At 45.7% G+C, this 11248-nt stretch overlaps 1 protein-coding gene across 1 annotated transcript; it reads right to left on the bottom strand.

The window, feature by feature from the left end:
• Positions 1–5351: 5351 nt before the first annotated feature.
• Positions 5352–10607, bottom strand: LOC135706697 (uncharacterized). Its single transcript, XM_065228350.1, has one exon. The coding sequence runs from the start codon at positions 10605–10607 to the stop codon at positions 5352–5354; it is 5256 nt and encodes a 1751-aa protein (XP_065084422.1).
• Positions 10608–11248: the final 641 nt, after the last annotated feature.

Below are 11248 nucleotides of genomic sequence, written 5' to 3'. Positions count from 1 at the left end.
GCCATAGCCATAGCCATAGCCAAGAGTTATTCAAGATTGCTTTCATGTCATTTGTCACATCTTGCTGGACCTTATTAATGAATCAATACAAACTGGACATGTGCCACAAATTTGGAAGGAATCCTTAGTGATCCCTATTCAAAAAGTTGCTGGAACGATTAAAGCCGAAGAGTTTTGTCCCATCAACATGTTGCACACATTAGAGAAATTTTTAGAACTTGTTGTTAAAGGCCAGCTGTTGGAGTATTTAAATAGTAATAGTTTGTTGATACCAGAACAATCGGGATATCGGGAAGGTCATTATTGTGAAACCGCGTTGAATTTGGTATTAGCGAAGTGGAAAAATAACTTCGAGTGTAAAGATACGATTGTTGCTGTTTTTTTTTTGGATCTTAAACGCGCTTTTGAAACAATTTCTAGGTCCTTATTGTTAAGATCAATCAAGCGCTTTGGAATTACGAGTACTGCATATAAATGGTTTGAAAGCTATTTGTTTGACAGAACTCAACGGACTGTTTTTAATGATTCTGTTTCCAGTCCCGTGGGGAATACCCTTGGAGTGCCCCAGGGAAGTGTATTAGGGCCCCTGTTATTTATTATGTATATTAATGACTTGCGACGTGTTTTACGATTTTGCGACATTAATCTTTTTGCAGATGATACTGTGTTATTCATTGCAGCTAAGGATTTAAATGAAGCTTTTTTACACTTGAATGAAGATTTGCGTTTTCTAAGTAGATGGTTGAAGTATAAGCAGTTAAAATTGAATACAAGTAAAACTAAATTTATGGTAATTTCGCGGAATCGAGTAAATGAGAACGTCTCTGTTGTAATTGATGATGAGACTATTGATCACGTTCGGGAGATTAAATATCTTGGCGTGATTATTGATTACACTTAAGTTGATGACTGGGCACACAGTCGCTGTGACACGGTTTGTGGAATTCCTACCGCACTAAAACCTCCTTGGACGCCTTGCCCTTTTTCCCCGGAACCACTTGTCATATTACTTTGGAGGGGGCCGAGAATTACGCACCTCAATTTACCTCAGCCAATTGGCACTTCCAGTTCGCTGATCGTCGATCATATTTGTGAGCCATTTAGCTTCCAGCGTCGCTTTCTATTCGGTTAACCCCGGTGGTGGATTCAACCTACTCTGACGAAGAATTCTTTCGGCTTCGGCTTTCAGTTCGTAATTGTGTGAGCACATTACTACTTTCTAGCTGTTCCTCTCGCCATTTTCACTGCAGTGCTGACATGATCTGCGTTACTGCTCTGCTGACGGCGTTAACGGTACCCTCCTCTCGATACATTTCTTCGGCGACATTTTCCGTGCTAAGGGCGAGCATCTCCTCTCGCACATTATCAAATCTAGGACATTCGAAGACCACGTGCTCTGGTGATTCTTTCACATTCCCACACTCCGGACAGAAGGGTAACGTTGTGTGTCCGAACCGATGCAGGTACTTCCTTAAGCAGCCATGACCAGATAGGAACTGCGTCAAGTGGAAGTTGGCTTCTCCATGCTGCCTGTTCACCCAGGACGAAAGAATCGGTATAAGCCTGTGTGTCCATTTACCGTGTTCTGCTGCATCCCACTCCTGCTGCCACTTTGCCACCATTTTTCGTACTCACCATTTTTCGTACTCCTCTGGTTTCTCTCGTCATATAGCACTCGTAGTCCTCCGCCAAGGTGATGCCAATTGAGATCATACCGGCGATAACGCATACTGCCTCCATCGAAATAGTTCTGTACGGATTAACGACTCGCATGGCCATGAACCGGAACGTACTGCTCAATTTCCTTTGGTTCTGCTTCGTTTTCAGCGCTTCAATCCAGGCTAGACCTCCGTACCTTAGTATCGATGAGGACACACTAGCCAGAAGACGCCTCTTGCTGCTGCTTTGACCAGAATTGTTCGGCATGATTCTGGTTATTGCGTTGATGACCTTCGCCGCCTTCTTGCAAGCATATTCGATGTAGCTGTTAAAGCTTAGCCGGTCATCGCATCACTCCCAGATACTTCAGCACGCGCTTTGAAACAATGGTGTGCTCTCCAACGGTGATTTCTGCCCGCTGCACTGCTTTGCAGTTACTGACCGACATCACTTCTGTTTTGTTGTGGGTTATCTGCAGCGTCGCTCCTTGCATCCAGTTACCAATCGTATCTATCGCCTCGGTCGCCAGCATTTCCACTTCTTCCAGCGTCTCACCGGTAACCGTCAAGACGACATCGTCCGCAAAGCGAACGATCTCAACTCCTTTGGGCAGCTTGAGCATCAGCACGCCATTGTACATCCGTTCCACAGCGTGGGACCTAGAATGGAGCCTTGTGGAACTCCCACCGTGATTTTAAGCGATTTATGCCCCGTGTCTGTCGCGTAGACCAGGACCCGGTTCTGGAAGTAACTACTTAGAATCTTGCAGAGGTAGTCTGGAACCCTCATTCTATGGAGTGCCTTGGCGATGGCCTCCCAGCTGGAGCTATTGAATGCATTCTTCACATCAATCGTAATCACGGCGCAATATCGGTTTCCTTTCCGCTTCTGTTTGGAAGCTTTCTCGGCTCTGTCAATCACTGTCCGAATTGCATCCACCATCGATCTCCCTCTCCGGAATCCAAACTGCCTCTCCGACAATCTGTGTTCACTTTCTGTGCATTTCGTCAGCCTGTTCAGGATGATCCTCTCCAAGAGCTTTTCGACAGTATCCAGCAAGTGTACCTTCCATCTATCAGGGAGCTGACCATCGTCCAGACATTTCTGCAGCACCATCCTGAACATGTCCGGGAACGTCTGGATCGCCGCCTTCAACGCCACGTTGGGAATTCCATCCGGGCTGGGAGCTTTATTCGCCTTCAACCCTTTCGCTGCTGCTATGCGCGCGTAATACAGATATAGAGCACTTATTTTAACATTTTATAAAATAACTGTATACTAGTGGGAATTTATAACTGTAACTGTAACCAGTTTGATTTTGTTTGCAAACCTGGTTAAAATGTCATAATTAATTATCTTATGATAAAATCGTCCAGCTCAAACCTTTGTAGGGGTAAAAGGTGGGACCATCATCATCATCATCAAGTTTCCTGAACTTCTGTTGCAATTTTCTGAAGATCTACAAACTTTCCTAAGGTTCAGTGAATTACCCTGAAGTCCTGCCAATTTCCTACAAAGTAAAATTATGTAAAAGTTTAGATAAAGGTATACTCAAGTTGAATTAAAATAAAGACACTGTTAAGTTAAAGTTAAGCGAAGGTTTAGTTAAAGTTAAGTTAATTTTCAGTTAAAGTTAGGTTAAATATTTGTTAAAGTAATGATAAAGCTGTAAGTTAAAAAAATGTTTAGTTTATGTTATATTAATCTTATTTCCATGGAAATTCGGGAAAACTTCAGTTCGTGGACTTCTTGGAAGTTGTTGAAAGTTTTTGGAATTTATTGACTGTTCTTGGAATTTTTTGGAAGTTCTTGGAAGTTTTTGATACTTCTTGAAACTTCTGCAAGTATCAAGAATCACTTCACTTGGAAGTTCTTGCTATGTTAAAATTCATTCAAAGCTAATTTAAAGTTGATTTAAAGTTACGTTTATGTTTAGTTGAAGCTTTAGTTAAAGTGAAGTTTCTTCAATTGCAAAGTTTAGCTTACAATTTCAAGTTTAGTTAAAATAAAGTTGAACGTTTGTTAAAGATAATATCAAGTTGAGTTTAATTTAAGTCAATGATAAGTTGAAGTTTAGTTTAGGCTACGGTGAACATATGCGGTATATGTTTATGTTCTTCGGCCTTGACTATTTCGGCCCTCTTATGGTCAAATTCGGACGATCACAAGTCAAACGATTGGTGGCACTGTTTACGTGCCTTACCATTCGAGCAGTCCATCTGGAGGTAGTGCACTCCCTGACCGCGGAAACATGCAAGATGGCTATTCGTTGGTTCCGTGGATCACCTTTAGAGATAAGGAGCGATAACGGTAGTAAATTCCTCGGAGCTAGCCGTGAGTTGCAGCAACAGATAGCGGAAATGAACCAGCAGCTATCATCGATCTTCAATCCGCCATCCGCTCCGCACATGGGAGGATCATGAGAGCGACTAGTTAGATCTGTTAAGGTCGCATTCGTCTCATTAAACACAAGCAGGAACCCCGACGACGTCACACTGATGATCGAGGCAGAAGGTATCGTCAATTCACGTCCTTTGACGTTTGTCCCAGTTGAGTCAGAAGCCCAAGAAGCCCAAGAAGCCTTTAAGCCAAATCATTTTCTGCTTCTGAGCTCTCAGGGGGCTGCTCAGCCTCCACAACCGATGCTAGAATATCCAGAGTGCCTTATAACCAACTGGAAGCTAACGAGAAGCCTGGTTGACCAGTTTTGGCATTGTTGGGTACGGGAATACCTCCCGACATTCTGCAAGTGCACAAAATGGTTCGAGGAAGCAAAAGCAAAACCGAAGGACGCAGACCCAGTCATTATCGTTGACGAATCGATCCGGAACGGGTGGCTACCAAGACGGATTGTCTCAGTTGTGAAAGGACGCGATGGACGGGTCAGGCAAGTCCTAGTGAAGACGACAGGAGGAGTTTTACGGTGTTAAAAATGCTATGTCGAGTAGCACAGAGAGTAGCAACGGTGTAAAAAAGTTCACTTTATTTCACTTCAAACTAATTCAAAAACTTCAATTTTATTTCACTAGCCTACACTTGCGTACAATACTTCAACGTTCAATACAATATCCACTATTTTATACAATTTCCACTTTCCACGTATTCTTCTGCTTGATGGGCTTTCCAATGTGTAAAAGAGGCTGACACATGTCAATGAAGTTCCTTATATATCAAGGAGGGCCGGAAGAAGGTACATCGCCATAGTAGTTCTCCTTTTTCTCCTTTTGGGTCTCGATTGGTGTCGATGAACGAGGGGATATGATGATTGGTGTGTGCGCTCGCTCACTGATAGATGGCGTATTATTCTCTTTTTTCTTTCCCTTTCGTGGTTCACGAACATGCTGGCCCCGTCAGGAACGCTGTTTCTGACACTTATGATGACGATGCTGATGACAGTGCGTTGCAGAATCGATGAAAGTCCGATGTTTTGGTTTGGCGATGTCAAAACGATTACATTGTTCATTAGTCTGAAATGCAGATAAGACCCGGTAGCACGTTTCGCTGAAATTAAATGCTTTGGACAGAGGCTTACCTTGTCCCTGCTGAAAGCAGGCCTTTAATTAATTCTTTTCTTTTAGGTGCTCCTGGATCAATGATGCAACGGTGATGTGAGGTGCAATTATGGATGTTCTGTCCTCGTTGGATGTTTGGTACTGGATCAGGTGTTGTTGCGATCTATTTGGTGAATGTGTTTACTTCGCGGTTGTTGTTTGTTGGTCGCATGATGATGCTACTGGTAGAAGGCAGATTTTATTCACCGGACGGACGAATTGACCATTAGGTGTTTGGACAGTAACCACTCTGATGACGCCGTCGGTACCGGGATGTGTTGCCTGAATTCTGCCCGTCCGCCAATGCATCGGAGGACAATTTTCGTCGCAAAGAAGAACTAGTTCATTTTCTCGAACTTGGATTGGAGGATGGAGCCATTTGGAACGAGTTTGCAGAGTGGAAAGATATTCCAGATGCCACCTCTTCCACAGCTGCTGGTACAATTTCTGGACGTGATGCCACTTCGAGAGCCTGTTTGTAGGAATTCCGGTGTAATCGACGTCAGGAACAGATTTTAGTTGGGATCCAGTAAGAAAATGTCCTGGTGTCAAGGGTTCGTAGTCCGATGGGTCATCGCTTAGTGGAACAAGTGGTCGCGAGTTCAAACAACACTCAATTTGGCACAAAAGGGTTTCCATATCATCATACGGAAGGCTGTTTTTTCCGAGGACTCGAATGAAGTGCTTTTGAGCCGATTGTATGGCAGCCTCCCACAGACCACCAAAATTTGACGCTTTGGGTGGATTGAAATGCCATCTAATTTGTTGTGCATTGCATTCCTGAGCGATGGCATTCCGGAACTCCTTGCTGTTCACTAATTGCTTCAACTCATTAGCGGCTCCCAGAAAATTCCTCCCGTTGTCGCTGTATAGGTCTGTACACAATCCTCGGCGAGATACAAACCGACGAAGTGATTGGATGAACTTGGCTGTGGTCAGGTCGGAAACCAATTCTAGATGCACCGCTTTGGTGCAGAAGCATACAAATACTGCCACGTAAGCCTTTCCTGGTGCAGCTCGTCGATGAGTGGGTTTGAGGAAGATGGGTCCCCAGTAGTCCACTCCTGTGGTGGAAAAGGGTCGATTCGCAGTGCTTCGTGATGCTGGCAATTCTGCCATAAATTGCTCCAACATTTTTGGACGAGCTCGAAAGCAAACAACGCAGCTATGGATCACTCGTTTGGCTAGGCTTCTGGCTCCGATGACCCAGTAGCGCTGTCGTAGTAGGTTTAGAAGCAATTGGGTAGCGGCGTGAAGATGCCTTTCGTGGTAGCTACGGATCAAGAGAAGCGAAAATGGGTGCGATCGAGGAAGAAGAACTTGATGCTTGACGTCATATGGTTGCAGTGCGTTTCCTAACCTTCCACCTATTCGAATCAGCTGCTCCGAAGATACGAAGGGATGAAACCATTTGAGACGGGACTTCGATGACACTGGTTGATTGTTTTTCAGCTGCTTCCATTCTTCGCTGAACGATTGCTGTTGAACTAATCGGATGATACTATTTTCAGCTTCATTTAGATCATCGACGTTGAGGAGTGAGGTTTTCGGTCGTTCGCTTGGTGCAGTTCGGCAGTTTCGAATAAAACGATGACAGTAAGCAACTATCCGGATAAGGGACAGGAAGTTGGAAAATTTTTCGACGAGCAGGTCGACAAAAGATGGTTCGCTCGGAGTTGATGGTGCTGCTACTGATGCGCGACGTGCTTCTTGAACTGCCGCAGATGGTTGATCAAATTTGCTAGCTCCTACCGGCCAGTGACGTTGATGAAGGTGTAACCATTGTGGCCCATGCCACCAGAGATCGAATTTAAGTATCGCATGTGCAGTCATCCCACGAGATAGGCAGTCTGCTGGATTCTCCAGGCCGGCAATGTGATTCCACGTACAGTTCTGGGTGGTAATTTGAATCTTGGAAGTACGGTTTGCGACGAAGGTGTTCCATTCAGACGGCGAACCGTTAAGCCAGCACAGTACGACGGTGCTGTCGAGCCAGAAATAATAATCTGCGTCGAGTTGTAGCGATGATTTTACTTTCTCGTATAATTCTGCTGCCATTAAAGCGCCACACAGTTCAAGTCGAGGAATGCTGAGTTGTTTGAGAGGTGCAACCCGTGATTTGGAAGAGAGTAGAGCTACTTTAACCAACCCAGCTGTATTAGTGGACCTGACATAAGCACAGGCACCGTAGGCGAGTTGTGAGGCGTCGGCAAAAATGTGGACTTGGACGGTTTCAGGTACAGGTAGCAAAATGCAGCGATTGATGCGGAGATTGTTCAAGTTTGGCAGCAGGGACTGATAATTGATCCATCGCGTCTGGTACTCATTTGGTAGTTCACGATCCCAACTCCAAAGTGCTCCCTTTTCGTCCTTCAAGGTCCAAAGGTTTTGCATGAACACTTTAGCGGTCGTAACAACTGGACCCACTAAGCCGAGCGGGTCAAAGAGGCGTGCAATAAGCGAGAGGGCGAGCCGTTTAGTGAGTAGATTTGCTGAGTCCGACGGCAATTCAATTTTGTAGCGCAGGCAGTCAGTTGATATCTCCCAGTAGAGACCGAGCGTTTTGATTACCTGGTCCCGGTGAAGGTCTACTGATGTCTGCACGGCACGGTTTTCAGGTGGAATCCCGTCAAGGACAGCTTCATCATTTGAGGCCCACTTACGTAGCTGGAAACCACCCTTTGCTAGGAGGCCTTCTAGCTGGTTTCGCAGCTCGATTACTTCCGCTGCGGTTTTGCCTCCGGAAAAGAGATCGTCCACGTAGAAATCTTTCTTCAGAACTGGAGCTGCTAAAGGAAAATTAGAGCCTTCGTCATTGGCCAACTGAGTTAATACCCGCGTTGCGAGAAATGGTGCACTAGCAGTGCCATACGTGACAGTCTTTAACCTGTAGGTTTCCATCGGCTGGTCTGGAGAAGGCTTCCATACGATGAGCTGGACTGACGTGTCTCGAGGATCGACAAGAGCCTGGCGATACATCATTTTAACATCTGCGACTATCATGACCTGGTGCTTCCGGGAACGCATTGTGATTGACCGTATGTCTTCTTGAACGGTTGGCCCAACCATTAGTGCATCGTTCAATGATGGCCCTGTAGGAGTCTTACACGAAGCGTCGAAGACGACCCGTAGTTTCGTGGTTGTGCTGTCTTCGCGAAGCACTGCATGATGTGGCAGATAAAAGCGTTTGACGTTTGGCTCTTCGTAGTCGTGTATCCGCTCCATATGATCAAGGTCGAGGTACTCGTCTATAAACGCCTTGTACTGCTGGCGTAGATCAGGATTCCGGATTAGACGACTTTGTAGCAGATGAAACCTACGGACAGCAGTCCGACGGTTATCGGTAAGTTGCTCAAGAACGGCTTCCTTGAAAGGTAAGCGAACTACGTATCGGCCCTCTGTGGTACGTGACACGGTTTGACAAAAATGCTGCTCGCAGGCTTGCTCTTCAACGGAGTAGGTGGAAGGTGAACTTTCCTCCTCGATTTTCCAAAACCGTTCCATGAGGTGATGAACGTCTGTGACGGTAGCGATGTTCGCGACAACTGGAGGATTGGATGTGCTAACGGTGGATTTTCCTGAAACTACCCAGCCAAATACTGAATTTACCAGCACCGGAAGATGGTCCCCGAGAGGAATTCGGCCGGGGACTCGGAACAACTCGAAAAATATCTCGGCTCCGATTATGATGTCGATCGGGTTGGTGCTATCGAACGATGGATCGGCAAGTTGTATGCCAGGTGGAAAGTCCCACGTCGAAGTGTCGACGGACGTAGATGGTAGGTCTATGGTGACGCTGGCAAGAACAAGAAATTCTACGCTGGTCTTGTATTCACCAACTCGTGAACGAACGATGGAAGTGAACTTCTGTTTGGCTTGTGTAGATGATTGGCCGATGCCACTGATTGGAAGGTAGATCTTTCTTCGCTGAGCCTTCATGCGTTGTGAGAAACGTTCCGTTATAAAACAGCACTCGCTTCCCGAGTCCAGCAGAGCACGTCCCATGTGTTCGACGCCGTTGTCGTCAACAAGAATGATGACCGCTGTAGCCAAAAGAACTGTTCGCTGTTTGTGGCCAGCAGAGGAGCAGCTGACCGACTCGATTATTTTTGCGGACGCAGAAGTAGTGGGAGAATCAGTTATCTGAGACGCTTCTACCAGTTTTGATTGTTGAGGGCTGAGAGACTTCGAAGTTAATGGAGAGGATGATTCGTGACAAAGTAGCGTGTGGTGACGACCACGACACTTGCGGCAGTTGGAAGACGATGAGCAATCCTTAGAATGGTGACCCTTTCTCAGGCAATTTCGACAAAGCTGATGACGACGTACTTCCTTGTCCTTGTCTTCGGTCGACATCTTCGCAAAACTCCCGCACGAGTATAGGGGATGATGATCTGAACAAACGAGGCACTTTCTAGGACTGATCTGATTGGCACCGTGGCTGGACACGGAACGTTGAGCTAGCTTCTTCATCTGATTACACGGCAGATTGTCGATGATCTTTGTATGTAAAGATTGCAGAACTGATACACGTCGCTGGATAAATTCCGTCAAGTCCTTAAATTCGACGACTTCCTTAGAAGACGAGTGCTCCTCCCAGTCTCTCCTTGTTGTTGAATCTAAGCGGATGCTAAGCATTCGGATGAGAAGTATGTCCCAGTGTTGTGTCTGTTCCCCCAATGTCTGAAGAACCTTTACGTTGGCCTCGAATTTCTCAACTAAGTTGTGTAGTTCCGCAGCTGACTCACGTTTTAGCGCAGAGAAGTCAAATAGTGCGTCCACGTATGACTGCTTCAGTCGTGCCGTGTTCTGGAAATGCTTCAAGAGTAAATTCCATGCCACCGGGTAGTTATTGGCACTTATCGGAATCGACTGAATAAGCTGAAGGGCCGTATTTGATAGGGATGACCGCAAATAATAAAATTTCTGAATATTAGACAGAGCAGCCGAAGAGTGGACCAGCGAGACGTACAAATCATGGAAGACGAGCCAATTATCGAGTCTTCCATCAAAAACGGGTAGCTTTACGTCCGGCAATCGCACCTGCGATGTCGACGGAGGGAGTTGTGCCTCAAATTGACTGCTATTTGGGATGGTTTGGTTTAACGGGGATTTATTGTGGGCTAACAAAAAACCTTTGACTCGATAGTAGGACGATTCGAGGCCCATACGATCTTTCAGGTATGCGTCGAGGGTGCTCTCGTCGAGTGTCTCCAGCTCGCTCTGCACGGTATTATAGTCCGACCAAAGTTTGGTTAGACTCTCTAGCCGAACGGGAATCTCGTCAGCTTGCGTACCCTCATCGAAGTCATCGACGAAGGTTTTGATGAGGTTGAGTGATGCTATCAAGCTCTTCAGCCGCATCTTGAGAGTTTTTACACGGCGATCGCTGGACATATTGCGACGATAGAAGTGGATCTGTGGACAATGGGACAAGCGGAGCACACACAGGCAGGTAGGTATGTTGGTTGAAATGCTAATTACCTGCTCGAGGCAATGCAAATGCCTTGAATAGTTCAAATTTGCTGATAGGTGTTGATTCTGGGCCGTAAGTATACGACGGACTTCGTGAAACCTTCTGGAACTTTCTAGCGTAATTCAATGGCGGTTGAATGATGGCGTCTCACTAGCACAGGACTACCGGGAATACGGAGTATCGACGTATCCGGCTCGAAGGACCATATGTCGAGTAGCACAGAGAGTAGCAACGGTGTAAAAAAGTTCACTTTATTTCACTTCAAACTAATTCAAAAACTTCAATTTTATTTCACTAGCCTACACTTGCGTACAATACTTCAACGTTCAATACAATATCCACTATTTTATACAATTTCCACTTTCCACGTATTCTTCTGCTTGATGGGCTTTCCAATGTGTAAAAGAGGCTGACACATGTCAATGAAGTTCCTTATATATCAAGGAGGGCCGGAAGAAGGTACATCGCCATAGTAGTTCTCCTTTTTCTCCTTTTGGGTCTCGATTGGTGTCGATGAACGAGGGGATATGATGATTGGTGTGTGCGCTCGCTCACTGATAGA

This window comes from Ochlerotatus camptorhynchus, unplaced genomic scaffold, assembly GCF_037179485.1.
Source record: "Ochlerotatus camptorhynchus isolate MF236.1 unplaced genomic scaffold, CSIRO-AGI_Acam_v1.1 ptg000287c, whole genome shotgun sequence".
Taxonomy (NCBI): domain Eukaryota; kingdom Metazoa; phylum Arthropoda; class Insecta; order Diptera; family Culicidae; genus Ochlerotatus; species Ochlerotatus camptorhynchus.
Note: the sequence above shows the minus strand (reverse complement) of the source record. Positions and strands in the feature narration are given on the sequence as shown.